Here is a 15,784-nt window from a genome sequence, read left to right as displayed (position 1 = left end):
AAATTCCAGGGCAGTTTTGCCTAAGGTGTGGCAGGAATGTGTAATCTCTTTTCAAAGACTCTCGTCATCTTCCTATGAGAACATTCTTCTTTTTTGAAAAAAAATTTTATTAGAGTATATTTGCTTTACAATGTTGTATTAGTTTCGCATATACAGCAAAGTGAATCAGTTATACATATACATAAATCCACTCTTTTTTAGATTATTTTCCCATATAGGCCATTACAGAGTATTTAATAGAGTTCCTTGTGTGATACAGTAGGTCCTTATTATCTATTTTATATCTAGTAGTGTGTATATGTCAATCCCAGTCTCCCAATTTATCTGCCCCCCCTTTACACCCTGGTAACCATTAGTTTGTTTTCTACATCTGTATCTATTTCTGTTTTGTAGCTAAGTTCATTTGTACCCTTTTTTTAGATTCCACATATAAGTGGTATCATATATTTGTCTTTGTCTGACAGTTCACTATGTATGACAATCTCTAGGTCCATCCATGTTGCTGCAAATGGCATTATTTCATTCTTTCTTATGGCTGAGTAATATTCCTTTGTATATATGTACCACATCTTCTTTATCCATTCCTCTGTTGATGGACATTTAGGTTGCTTCCATGTCCTGGCTATTGTAAATAGTGCTGCAATAAACATTGGGGTTGCATGTATCTTTTCGAATTATGGTTTTCTCTGGATATGTGCCCAGGAGTGGGATTATATGGTAACTCTATGGAGTTAGAGTTAGTTAACTCTACGGTAGAGTTAGTTAACTCTATGGTAACTCTATATTATAACTCTATTTTTAGTTTTTTAAGGAGCCTCCATACTGTTCTCCATTGTGGCTGCACCAATTTACATTCCCACCAACAGTATAGGTGGGTTCCCTTTTCTCCACACCCTCTCCAGCATTTATTGTTTGTAGATTTTCTGATGATGGCCATTCTGACCCATGTGAGTTGATACCTCATTGTAGTTTTGATTTACATTTCTCTAATAATTAATGATGTTGAGCATCTTCTCATGTGCTTTTTAGTCATCTGTATGTCTTCTTTGGAAAAATGTCTATTTAGATCTTCTCATTTTTTGATTGGTTTGTTTGTTTTTTTGATATTGAGCTACATGAGCTGTTTGTATATTTTTGGAGATTAATCCCTTGTTGGTTGCTTTGTTTGCGTATATTTTCTCCCATTCTGAGGGTTGTCTTTTTGTTTTGTTTATGGTTTCCTTTGCTGTGCAAAACCTTTTAAGTTTAATTAGGTCCCATTTGTTTATTTTTGTTATTATTTTCATTACTTTAGGAGGTGGATTGAAAAGATCTTGCTGTGCTTTATGTCAAAGAGTGTTCTGCCTATGTTTTCCTCTCAGAGTTTTATAGTATCCAGCCTTACCTTTAGATCTTTAAACCATTTTGAGTTTATTTCTTTTTTTTTTTTGCGGTACACGAGCCTCTCACTGTTGTGGCCTCTCCCGTTGCAGAGCACAGGCTTCGGACGCGCAGGCTCAGCGGCCATGGCTCATGGGCCTAGCCGCTCCGCGGCACGTGGGATCTTCCCAGACCGGGTCACGAACCCATGTCCCCTGCATCGGCAGGCGGACTCTCAACCACTGCGCCACCAGGGAAGCCCCATTCTTCTTTAATTACAGTTTTCTTCTAAAACTTCTCCATTACCACCACCCAATCTGAATTCACTGAAAATGTGATAAATGCTAATGAGTTTATGAACCCAGATCTTGTGTAGCTAAGATGAGGATAAAGTGACACATCACCCCAACAGCAAAGAGACAGTATGTTTAAACTTTGTCTCAGTTAATGAAAAACATTACACATAGATGAGGTACAAGGTAGTTTGGTATAGATACACATCCATGATTTTGTCCTGATACTGCTATTTAATAATTTGAAAGTTTGAACATGTCATTGAAGATGACAGCCCAGAGTGAATCCAAAACACAGATAAATAGCATCTTCCCAGAAAGGCTCACCTTAGTGCTCTGTCCATCACACATACTGTAGAAGGGCACTTGCAAGCATAGGTGTCATGAAACATTCCGAAGTTATGGCCCATTTCATGGGCCATGGTCCCTGCAGTGCTAAGCATGTTGTGACTGTGGTCCTGAGGATGAGAATAGGGAGACAGATACTCTGGTTTGCAAATTGAATTATCACTCAGGACATAATTAAGTATTTTCACTGTAGTCAAGTGGAGTAGAGAGTCTGATTTTAGCTTCAGTTTCCTCACCTTACCCATCTCTTCCCCTCTCTCCTTCTCTTCCCTTCTCTCCTGTCTCTCACCCTGACTTTCTCTGCCCTTTTGTCTCTCTGTCTCTGTATCTCTTGCTGTCTCTCCCCCCAACACACACACTCCTTTGGTACTGAATCCCCATCACAAGGCATACAGCCTACTCTCTGTTCTTGTCAATGGGTCCCTATCATGAAAATTTTTGTTATTTCCTGCCATGACGGATAATGACAACCTTTTTTTCAACAATAATAAGAAATTAGAATTTTTGAAAACTGATTTACCTCCCCCCTCACATTTGGATTGTTTTTCAAATTCTTTCCAATTTATCAATAATTGGAGGTCTTTAATGTATTTAGTTCACAGGGATCTAGAAGTGCTCATGAACCTAGAACTTTAGAACCACTGGTACCTTTTTCAAATCTACTACTGCCAAGACTAGACATCAGTCAACTCCAGACTTCCCTTATTGCATGAAGTTCAGCGAGTAGCCAACTTCATTACCAGATTGTTTCTGATTAAAGGTGTTGGACCAGGACATCCAAGTTATCCAGAAGCAATAAAACAACACTAAAGAATTATTGCTGGTTGTAATTTCCCAGTAGGGATACAGGAATATGCCAATAACACCCACCACAGAAAACTGATTCCCTTATGTACTTCATTTCAAAGAGCAAAATAGAGAAGTCCATCAGGCACAGTACAAGGCTGGCAAACAAGGAACACGTATGTGAGACAGGAAGTTAATACCTACCACTCACAATATTGTTTCATCCTGTTGAGGTGAACCTGGTAACCTTACTATCTATTAAGATGGAGAGTCTTCAGTGGGGACAAAAACAAACCAAACAATTTAAGAAAAAAAGAAGTGTGTTTAAATAGACACTTTCCAGATTGCCTTATTTGAGGTTCCTTCAAATTTAGGGTACCTTCCTTTAAATAATTATTTTCATAACTTAAATGGTTTTTTTCTACTGGGATCACCTCCATCCTCTCTTCCCCTTAAATCCAGTCCAAGCTCTGAGGTTCATTTTAATGCAGCTTCTCCTGACCACATTACTCTTCATCTACAATCCTCTCCTCTGGATTCCTACTGCAGCTTTAAGTCTGTTGGGTTGGCCAGGAAGTTTGTTCAGGTTTTTTCCATAACATCTTATGGATGTTACTATCATATATTATGAACTATTGCTTTAAGTGGGCTAGTTTCTCTTCCAGTTTTATGGTAGGCACTTTCAAGTTTTAAAATACATATTTTACTTCCTCCGTTTATGATGGGAAGCCTATCATAAACCCAGACTCATAAGATATATTGGAGAGATATATACATATTCACTGACGGGAGAAGTGGCAACAACCTATAGCAGAACTGCCGACCTGTTACAGATAGGGCATGAGTTTAACACACACACGCACGCGCACGCACGCACGCACGCACACACGCACACACACACACACACACACACACACACACACACACACACATACCCCACACACAAAACTACAAAAACCTCTACTCCTGAGAGAGAGGCAGACAAAAATCCTGAGCCTAGGATCCTATATTGATATCAAGTGAGGTTTTCTGCCCATTGCAGGAGGGCCAGGAAACTCTCTTCCAGGAATGATCTGCAAAAGTCAGAAAGCAGAGTTTTGCTGCCATTGAAAGGACGCAGGATCACTGAGAAAGCCTAGCTGCTGAGACCCAGGGCCTGATGAAAACTGAAATTAGACAAAGTCAGATGAGAATTCCCTGACCCCTGTTTCTCATCACCAGATAACAGAAAGCTGGACAGAGCATCCCACCCAAACTTATTGTAGTCAGATTCACAGTTTTCTAGAACCAATCCTAGAGCTGAGGTCACAAGGCAACAAAGCTGAAATCTAAGGAAAGACAGGCTGGCACCTAGTGGGAGAGCTGGACGTGAACTTCTGTTTACCTGGGGCAGACACTACCAGATGCCGTAATAACTCACACAAAACATTAAAAACTGATGTGAAGTGAGAGTAGCAGCGACATATATACACTACCAAATGTAAAACTGTCACCTAGTGGGAAGCAGCAGCATAGCACAGGGATCAGCTCGGTGCTTTGCGATGACCTAGAGGGGTGGGATAGGGAGGGTGGGAGGGAGGCTCAAGAGGGAGGGGATATGGGGACATATGTATGTATGTGGCTGATTCTGTTGTACACTTTGATGTACAACAGAAACTAAAACAGTATTGTGAAGCAGTTATACTCCAATAAAGATCTATTAAAAAAACAAGTGTGGTGGAAACACCAAAAAGAAAACCCCAAAAAACTGATCAATGTTGATTGTGGAATAGCAAGAGAATATGCAAAATGTGAGGAATTCAGAAATTAGAGAAATTCCCACCTATTCACAGATTTTTCTCCACATGACGTCACTAAGTCAGAGTTCTGGGAAATCCTCCATCATGGTATTGACCTGGGGGAGCAGAACAGCAGTAGCAAAGGCATGAAACCCCTTCACAATCCTTCTCCCTTATCCCTGTAATGGAGCAAACGTGACCAGCACCAGGGTGAGCTAAGTGCCTCACTTGGCTTACTCTAGTCCTAGCCCTAACTAAGGTCTTAAACTTCTAAGAGAAGGGCAACAAATCTTGCCACCCTTAACGCACTGGTGAAGTCTCAGTGCAACTGTGAAAAAGAAAAAGAAAAAGAAAGGGAAATAAAAAACCCAAAAGCAAAAAACCTCTACCACTGGAGGGGAGGGGCAGAAGGAGCAGGAATGCCTGCTGGGTTTACGTCACTAGAGGTTACGTCACATCTGGCAGTGGATCAGAATCACTAGAAGGACCCATGCCAGAAACTAAGAGATGCAGGACTTGCCTAAGACTGAGCTTAATGAGAGCAAAAGGAAATGCCCTCCTCCCACCAAACGTCCAACAATCATCCAGTAACAAGTAACAACAACCTATTGATGGGAGATGGATAACAGCTTAAAGAGACTCCCCGTGAGATGCAGTAAAGCCCTAAAGATGAGTGTGGAACACACAGTGAGAAAAACTCTGGCAAACCATCCTTCATTCTAAACACAAAATAATGTGAAAGGAATTTAACATCTGTGGTACACTGAGGATGTTCATACCAATCAAAAAATCCCGAACCCAGCTCAACTCCTGCTAGATTGATTCCAATCTTCACACTGAAGTCCTAGAAGAAGGAAAGAAGTGATCATTTCCAGGCCAAAAAAAAATTTATTTACCTCAGACTATTGCCTTTCACTAGATGCCTAACTTTCAACAAAAAGTAATAAGGCATCCCCCCCCCCAAAAAAAACAAGAAAAAACAATACCTTGCCAATCAACAGAACCAGACTCAGACTATTAGTGCTATCGGAGAGGCACTTTAAAATAACTACGATTAATATGTTAAAAGCTTCAGTGGAAAAGATGAATATCATATAAGACTGGATGGAAAAAGAGAGTTGTTCACCATAAGAGAGAATCAAATGGAAACACTAGAATTGAAAAAGACAGTAACAGAGATGAATAATGCCTTCCATAGCCTTAATAGTAGATCCGGAATAGCTGAGGAAAGAATCAGTGGATTTAATGTTTCAACAGAAATTACCCAAATGGTAACACGAATTGAAAAAAATGATAAAAAGGAAAACCCAAACAAAATGAAACAAACATGGAGATACAAGTTTTGTGGGGTAATATAGAATGATCATACATATATGTTCAATTACTTATATATAATTGAAATCCCAGAAAGTAAAAAGGATGAGAATGGAAGAGAAGAAATATTTGAAGACATAATGGCCTAAAATTTTCCAAAATTAATCACAAATACCAAGCCCCAGGACAAAGGAACACTAAGTAGGATAAATCACCTCTCCCCACAAAAACTCCTTAGTTATAACATAATTATAATTATAATCGAAGAAATTAAGGACAAAGGAAAAATCTTAAAATCAGAAAAAAAAAAAACACCCACACACATTAGAGAGGAACAAAGATAAAGTTTACAGCAGATTTCTCGTTAGGAACTCCAGCAGACAGTGAGATCACTAAAAGTGCTGAAAGAAAAACACTATCCACCCAGAATTGTCAACCCAGTGAAATATATATACAAGAATGAAAGAGAGATAAGGTCATCTTCTTAAAAAAATGGAAAGAATTCATGGACAGGAGACTTGTCTTATAAGAAATATTTTTTAAAAATTCTTATGGAAGAAAAAATATATTATGCCAGATAGAAATTTTCTCTCTGCAAAGAAAGGAAGAACGTTGGGAATGTAACCAAAATAAGCACCAGTAAAGATAAGATAAACGGAAAACTAATTTTTTCTCATTTTAAATTGCACAGCAAGATGACTTTTAAAGAAAAATTAGTAACAATGTATATTGTATTTATAGTATATGCGAAGTTAAACATTTGATAAAAATAGCACAAAGGATGGAAGGGAGTAATTAGAGGTGTTTCCTTGTAAAGTCCTTATACGATATGTGAACCAGTTAATACCATTTCAAGGTAAAACATACAAGCAGAGATGTATAATAAACCCCAGGGTAACCATTAAAAAGAGACAAATCAATAAAAAGCTAATAATGGAGATAAATGAAATTTTTTTTATATACTCAATCCTAAAAAGGCAGAAAAAAATAGAAGAGATGGCATAGGAAACATCTAGCAAAATGAAAGATTTTAATCCAACAATATGAATAATGATATTACATATAAATTATTTAAACATACCAAATAAAAGACAGAGATTGTCAGATTAGATAAAAAATAAAATCCATGTATATACTGTCTAGCAGAAACCTTCTTTAAATATAAAGAAATACATATGCTAAAAATAAAAGTAAGGAAGAGGTTGTATCAAGTACACTATAGCCACAAAATATTGGAGTGATTATACTGAATTTGGACAAAGTAGACTTCAGAATAGGAATATCTCAGGGAAATAGAGGGACATAATATGATAAATGGATCAGTTCTCCAACAAGACATGACAACTCTGTGTATTCACTTTACAACAGAGCTTCAAAATACATGAAGTGAAACTTATAGAACTGAAAGAAGAAACAGACACATCTACAGTTCTGCTTGGATACTTAAACACTCTCTCCATAAACGATTCAAAAGAATTGAACACTGTAAGTCAACCTGACATAATTGACAATTACAGAACACTCCAACAACAGTAGGACACATTCTTTTTGAAGTTCATATGGGGCAATGACCAAGAACAAACCTCAAAAAAATTTAAAATATCAAAATTCTACGAAGTATATTCCCAGACTATTATGAACTAAATTGTGTCCTGCCCACTAATTCATATGTTGAAGCCCTAACTCCTAACATGTCTGTATTTGGAGATAGAATCGTCAAAGGGATAATTAGGTTAGATGAGGTCATAAGGGTGGGGCCCTAATACAATAAGACTGATGTCCTTATGAGAAGAGGAAGAGACACCAGGGATAAGTGTGCACAGAAAAACGGCCACATGAGGGCACAGCAAAAAGGTGGTCATCATCAAGCCAAGGAGACAGGCCTCAGATACCTTGTCACCTAAAGCTACTGACACCTTGATCTTGGATTTCCAGCCTCCAGAACTGTGAGAAAATAAATTTCTGTTGTTTAAACCACACAGGCGATAGTATTTTGTTATGGCAGCCCTAACAAATGAATACACAGACCATGACAGAATAACAGAATTAAACTAAAAAGTCAGTAATGAAAATTATTACAATACACATCTAAATAATACATGAGTCAAAAAGAAATTAAGGGGACTTCCCTGGTGGTGCAGTGGTTAAGAATCCGCCTGCCAATGCAGGGAACACAGGTTCAATCCCTGGTCCAGGAAGATCCCACATACGGCGGAGCAACTAAGCCCGTGTGCCGCAACTACTGAGCCTGAGTGTCACAACTACTGAAGCCCGTGAACCTAGGGCCTGTGCTCCGCAACAAAGATAAGCCACTGCAATGAGAAGCCCGCGCACCACAGTGAAGAGTAGCCCCTGCTCGCTGCAACTACAGAAAGGCTGCACGCAGCAACAAAGACCCAACGCAGCCAAAAATAAATAAATAAATGAATAAATAAATTTATTAAAAAGATTAGCAAATATTTTTAACTTAATGAAAATGAAACCACACGTATCCAAAAAACTTGGATGCGGCTAAAGCAGTGCATAGTGGGAAATTTATAGTATTAAATGATTATATGTGAAAAGAAGAAAACCCTCAAATTCACAATCTAAAATTCTTCCTTAAGTAACTAGAAAAAGAGTAACAAATTAAATGCAGAGAATGCAGAAAAAAATCAATAATCAAGACAAGAGCGGAAATCAATGAAATTGAAACTAGGAAAGCCTCAGTAAAGCAAAAACTGTTTCCTTGAGATCAATAAAATTGATATACCTTTGGCCAGACTGATAATGGGGGGAAAAAAACCCCACAAATTACTAATATCATGAATGATAGAGGGAAAATCACTACAAATCCTACAGATATTAAAAGGACAGTAATGGAGTATCATCGACAAATATATGCCAACTTAAATGGACAACTTTCCTTGAAGACACAAACTACCAACGCTCACTCAAGAAGAGATAAATAACCTGAGAAGTCCAATATCTATTGAGGAAATTGAAAATGTAGTTTAAAAATTTTCCACAAAAACATGCCAGACCCATATGGTTTTACTAGTGAATTATACCAAACATTTCAGGAAGGAATAATACTAATTTTACTCAAATATTCCAGAACATCGAAGAGTTGGGAGCACATCCTTCACCCTGATACTTGCTCTAATAACAAAACCTGAAAAACACATTACAGGATAAGATAACTACAGACTAATATCCCTCATGAATATGGATGCAAAAATCCTCAACATATGTTACCATGTTGACTCCAGCAATATATACAAATAATACATTATGACCATGTTATGTTGGGTTTATACTGGATATGCAAGATTGATTCAACATTTGAAATTCAGTCACTGTTTTTTACCATGCCAAAGGACCAAAGGAGAAAAACTACATGACCTTCTCAACAGATGCAGCAGAACAGCATTTGACAGGCTTGAGCTGTAGAACCAACAGTTTAAACAAACCTGAACAATGCCAACAGAATGATACGGAGAGCACATTGTAGACATGAAAGCAAGGCCCACAGTTGTTCCAGAAAATTCACTTGCCCTGTGAAAAAGAGAGAAATTGATAAAGCTTATGACTCTAAGTATATTTTCTATAGACAATTCATCCAGAACCCTTACTAATTAACAGAGAAACTCACATTGCGAATCATCACTCAAATATTTCCTTCAGCGAGTTTGCAGAAGGCATTTTTTTAAATACAATGGTTTTCATACCACCTAAATCCAAGCATCTGGGAGCAATCACTTTAATATTTTATATCTCTTATTCATGATTCTTATATTTTTCATTGTGGAATTCATTTCTTGTCAGGAAATAAAGGGGGATTTTTTTTCTAACAAATGTTTTGCTTTATAATATACATATGTATGTATAAATTTATATAAATATATAAATTAAGGTGAAACATGTTTCACCTTAATTTATTTTCTCCTCATGTATTTTTATATATGTTTACTTTTATTTTAGCACTGTTTTAGCTGTAGCTTGATTTAAGTTTGGGCTCATTCTATAAGTATTTGTGTTATTGAAGCATTTATGCATTTGCAATATTTGTCCTATTGGAGTGACATTTGAACCACTTGCATTTATTTACGTAGATGATATATTTGGTCTTTAGTAATTTTAATTTCTATTTTGGTTTTGTTTCATTTTTTCTTTCAATTTTTAATAATTCCATGTGCTTTTTTTGTTATTATTATTCTGTTATTATTGTCTGTTAAGAATCTGACCCTGGTTTGCATCTAGAAATTTGCAAGTAGGCATCATTTTAAAAATTCCCATAGTAGGTGCATTTACATAAAAAGTTGAACCTATATTTTTCCACTATCAACATAAAGAATGGCAAGTACACATTTTGCCATGAAAAATGAGGAAATTAGAGAACTTCCTGCCACTTTCCATTCCCTATGGAGATTTCAATATCTGTTATTCTGTAATGATATTTTGTATCATACATGATATTTTAAAGATTTATGGCATTTATATTCTCTTTTAAAATTATATTGTGAAATTATTTATACTTAAGTCTACATTTTTGTGGATTTAATTCTTACTACTAGCTCATTTATAAAAAATAAAATCTTCCTCCATTATGGGATTACCTATTTTGGTTTCTCTTTTCAGTGGATAGAGTATATTTGGACTCTAAGATTCATACCCGGTTATGCCCAGGTATAGGTATATTTTGTTAATTTGTCAGGTAAATGGTAAGGCTTTCAGTTTACACATGAAAGGGCAATTATTTCCTTCCATCCTTATCTTTTTAGTTCTTTTATCTTGTTTATTCTGGTCTATTCAGGAAATCTACTCTTGATATTAGATTACTGTTTTTTATCTATACATCTGTCATCTTGTCTATAATTTATATTTCTCTACCCTATTACTTCACAATACTGGATTCAACTACCATTTTAGCTTTGTCCTGGGACCAGTCTGGTAAGAGTTGAATTCCCTTACTACTCACTACCTTCGAGACCCTGGAAAATCACCAAACCACTCCCCAAAATGAGCTATGTCTTGTGGTGGGCCCCTGAGTCTGGAACTCATCTTTCCAAATTAAGGAACTGTGGCAGCTAGCCTTCAGAGATAACCCAATGAGCCAGCCTTGTGGTATTCATATCCTGTGTAGCACCTTCCCTAAAACTGGATAGGTCTATGACTTGTTCTTGACCAACAGAATACACCAGAAGTGATGTGTGATTTCTAAGACTGAGTCATAACAAGCCTTGAAGTTTTCTCCTGGGCCTCTTAGAATGCTTCTTCTGGGGAAAGCTAGTCACCTTGTTAAGATATCCAGAAACCTGAGACTGCCATATTGGAGGAAGTCCAAGTTAGCCACATGAAAAGCTGTATATGCAAAGAGATGACCAACCGGCACCCCAGGCAAGGCACTAGACATATAAATGAAGAAGACTTATTTTAAGTCTGGAAGTTGCGTGCTGATGCAGTCATAGATAACCAGCACAGAATATTAATTAATTCTGACAGGACCTAGTCCACTTATTTCCCATGACACCCACTGTTTTCTTAGGTAGTGAAACTCAAGTAATTTTAAGTCACTCTTTGTTGCAATCTGATTCCAGCTGCAAACCATCCGGCAGAACTGTCTTGAGGCATATGCTTAGCAGTCTTGTGTCATTTATAGCTGTTGGATTTATTTCCCCTATTTTTTAAATTAGTCACTAATTAGTCATTTTGTCAGGATGGTAGAAGCATGGGATTAGAATATCATGTTCAATTTTCCTTCAGTCCTAGAAGTTTATCCTGATTGGTGCGTACAGCTAATCCATTCTTTTAAAACATTGAATCTAAATCCCTCTTGCCATTATCTAAACCCGCCTTTCCTTTCTGTTATACACAATCAAAACAAACAAGCTTGTTATGAATCACTGCTCACTTACTAGCCTCTCTCTTAAAAAAAAAGAAAAATCGTTGGAACAAAAGTAAGAGCACATGCAACCTAAGATCCAAATGAATACTTTTTAAACTTTTAACGCTCTATGTGTAAACCTGTAACCTGAGATACCATTTGCTTTGCCAAGGCTTTGAAAAATGTCTATGGCAAATACCACAGAACATACAAAGGGGAAAATCTCTACATACGTGATTAACTGAGCAACATCATGACGCTTTCTTCTTAGGAGGACATCCCCCCTCCATTTAGCAAAATTTTCCAAGGTGAGGCTTGCATTGGGGGATATCTTTATCTTATCCTTGTCATTCCAAATTTCCATCCCAACTAAGGCAACATGAGTATTGAGCTTTTTATAAAGCTGTTGAAAGAGAATAAATGGCAAAGTAACAACTCATAATGGTGTTATCTTTTAAACTTTTCAATGTACTTTAGATTTTGAAACTTATTTACAACAGCACTGTAAAAACCTTCTTTCCAAACATACTTGTGAAATGGAAGTTACCATCTCTTTTGGCAGACACTAGCATCCCCATTTGTAGGCAAGACAGACACCCTTAGATATTTCAGGTCTATAAACTCCCTTTTTTGGGACAAAGCATCTATTGAAGCAAACTTTTCCTGTTTGCAACCTCAAAAAATATTATAATTTCCTGCTAGTAGTTCATGACTATGACTTTACTATAAATATATTTCCTCAAATGCTATGTAACTTCCTCAGAGTCATAATTTTTCAGAATTAGCAAGCCTGACTCGGTGCTGATTTGGACATCAGAAAAGGAACAGACTACATGAAAAAGTCCTGCATATGTGAGTACAATAAAGTAAGGGACCTCTAATACTTGAAACTGGACTGAACCAAATAATCTACAATGCATACAGAATAACCTTTAGAAATAACTAGTTAAGCTTATGAGACAATACACTTACTCTAAAGATGAAAACTTAAATTACTACTATAGTTTATAAAACTGCACAGTGTTGGTCAAAGAGTACAAGCTTCTGGTGTTCTGGGGATCTAATGTACAACATGGTGACTAAAGTTAATAATACTGTATTCTATGCTTCAAAATTGCTAAGAGAGAAGATCTTTAATGTTCTCATCGCAAAAAAGAAATGGTGGAATCATGTGACGTGATGGAGGTGTTAGCCAACCTATTAGGTGAGCGAACCTAATCATTTTGCAATATATAAGTATATCAGATCAACACAACACCTTAAATTTGCCCAATGTAATACGCCAATTATATCTCAATAAAGCTGGGGGAAAAAACTACACAGTTACAGGCCTTCTCCTGGGGCAACTTTCTGCTGAGAAACCTGAGGAGATATTTTTTCAAAAAAAACAAGAAAACAAGAAAAGTGTTGAGGAATGCAATTATCATCGAAAGCAAAGTAAAAATCTAATCAGATTAAAATCTTGCCTTTGATTTTTTTCCAACTTCCTTATTCCTCTCTTCTTTATCTTACTCACCTGACAAAACTCCAATCCCGGTTAAAACAAACTCTCCCTTCTGTCTCTCCCCCATCAAGCCCCGAACACAGACAGGGGAAAACAAATGATGTTGGCTGCTTTCGCTTAGAAGCCATGACCACTAACCTCCAGTGGTCTGAACCACCCTCCAGCAAACCTGCTGCATTTCCGAAACCCGTTCACTCTCACAACCTTCTATACATTTTTTCATGCTTGCTCTTCTTTCTCAAAAATTCTGCCACTTTCTTTTAAAACCTCACTTTGAGCAGACGTCCCTGCTGCCACATTCATCGAAGAGCATAGATGCAACCAGAAGAGAATCTCCACAAGCTCCCACCCCGTCCACCCACTGGTCTACACCTGTTCAAACAACCTGTGCTTCCCCTTCCTCACTATATGAATGAACTGTGAGCCCAAGGCCAACTTCTCCATGCATGCGCTGGACCTGCCATCTCTCCCCAGATCAAAGAGATTCCTCCAAAAATTATTCCATCTTTTTTTCACTGTCAGTGTTTAGCCTTTTGTGCCGTGGTTCTCATTAGCATATAAAGGATGCCTCATCGTGGCGGGACCGGAATTTCTCTTTATGATTCTTCCTCCAATGACTTATGCCCCATTTCTCTGCTTCCATTTATAACAAAATTTCTGTATTTGCTGTCTCTAATTCCACTTCTTTCATTGTCTCCTGGACTCCCTGGAATCATGCTTTTACACTCCACAGGAACGTGCTTCATCCAGGAGACCAATAACTTCTACTTTGTTAAATCCAGTGGCCAGTTCCTGGTCCTCAGAACATTTCACATCATTGATCATGTCTTCCTTTGATAGATTTTTGTTTCAAGTAGCTTCTAGAATAACCACCTCTCCTGGATTTCCTCCTATCTCACTGTCTACTCCTTGGTCTCACCTCCACTCTCTCACCTCTTCCCCTCTTACTCCTCCTTAGAGAAGTACTTCGAGTATATATCTTTGTGTCCTCTTCCTACTTATCTACACCTATTCCCTTGGTGATTTTACAAACATTTTCTGCAAAGGTCCAGGTAGAAAATATTTTAGGCTTTGAGGCCATGTGGTCTTGGTTGCAATTACTCACCACCTTTGTTATTGTAGCAGGAAAGCAACCATAAACAATGTAAACAAATGGGCATGACTGTGTTTGAATAAAACTTTATTTTATAAAAAGGCAATAGGCCAGAGTTGGTCCACAGGCTACAGTTTGCTAACCTGTGTCTTATGCCATCTATATGTGCTAAAGTCATAGATTTATATCTATGGACCTGGACCTGCCATCTCTTGCCCTGAACTTCAATCTTGTATCTCCAGCATTTCCACCTAGAAATTTTTATACAAAGAGATATCTCAAAGTTGCTGTGTCCAAAATGGAAATCCTAATCTTTCCTCTGATAGATTTCCATCATCCCCCACCATTGTTCCCCATTCTTGAAGTTGCTTAGGTCAAAACCCTTGGTGTCACCTGACTCCACTCTTTTTCTTATGCTTCTCATCTTCCACCCACCTCGTAAACCCAGTTGACTCTGTCCAGACATCAGATCTTCTCAATAGGTCTCCCATCACTGCCTTTTCTCAAGCCACCATCTTCTCTTGCCCTGAATTATGACACGATTCCCCTACCTGGTCTTGTTTCTGCCCTTGCTTTCCTTCAGTTTATTTTCAACAGAATGGCCAACGTAATCTTTTAAGAACACAGATCTGAACATGTCACACCTCAGCTCAGGCTTTCCAATGCCTTCCTCATTCATTAAGAATAACAAAGTGCTAAATACCATATGATATCACTTATATGTGGAATCTAAAATATGACATAAATGAACCTATCCACGAAACAGAAACCGACTCACACACATAGAGAACAGACTTGTGGTTGCCAAAGGAGAGGGGGGTGGGAGAGGGAAGGGTTTGGAGTTTGAGATTAGCAGATGAAAACTATTATATATAGGATGGATAAACAACAAGGTCCTACTTATAGCACAGGGAATTACACTCAGTATCCTGTGATAAACCATAATGGAAAAGAATATGAAAAAGAATGTGTATATATATATATATATATATATGTGTGTGTGTGTGTATAACTGAATCACTTTGCTGTACAGCAGAAATTAACATAACATTGTAAATCAACTATACTTCAATAAAAAAAAGAATAGCGAAGTCCTTACGCAGACCCACAGGGCCTTCAGATTCTGGCCACTGCTACCTTTAGATGTCATCTCCCACCCTAGCCCTGGCTTATTACGACCAGCCACAATGGCCTTCCCCTTATTCCTCAAACAAGGCAATCTAGGTTCTGCCCTCAGGTCCTTTGCTCTGCCTAGGGTCAGACTTCTCTCCCTTCCTTCAAGTCTCTACTCAAATGTTACCCTATTAGAAATGACTTCCCTGTCTAACACAGCACCCAAGATATCTCAATCTTTCTCCTCTCTCTCTCTCTCTCTCCCTTTCTCTCTCTTTTTAAAAACTCTGCTTTATTTTTCTTTATAGCACTTATCACCATCTTACATAC

At 37.6% G+C, this 15,784-nt stretch overlaps 1 protein-coding gene across 1 annotated transcript in view; it reads right to left on the bottom strand.

Annotated features, from left to right (window-relative positions):
- Positions 1–15,784, bottom strand: part of ADAM28 (ADAM metallopeptidase domain 28) — a gene marked incomplete at both ends in the record, with an annotated part of 77,564 nt that overhangs the window by 41,722 nt on the left and 20,058 nt on the right. Inside the window, 3 exons of the mRNA XM_082656930.1 lie at positions 1,980–2,110; positions 9,331–9,415; positions 11,978–12,147. Of these exons, the coding sequence (XP_082513056.1) occupies positions 1,980–2,110; positions 9,331–9,415; positions 11,978–12,147 (386 nt within the window). The remainder of the gene's footprint in view (positions 1–1,979; positions 2,111–9,330; positions 9,416–11,977; positions 12,148–15,784) is intronic.

Source organism: Grampus griseus (assembly GCF_964374135.1).
Source record: "Grampus griseus genome assembly, chromosome: 6".
NCBI classification, from domain to species: domain Eukaryota; kingdom Metazoa; phylum Chordata; class Mammalia; order Artiodactyla; family Delphinidae; genus Grampus; species Grampus griseus.
The sequence above is the reverse complement of the archived record's forward strand: the minus strand, read 5'-3'. Positions and strand labels throughout refer to the sequence as shown.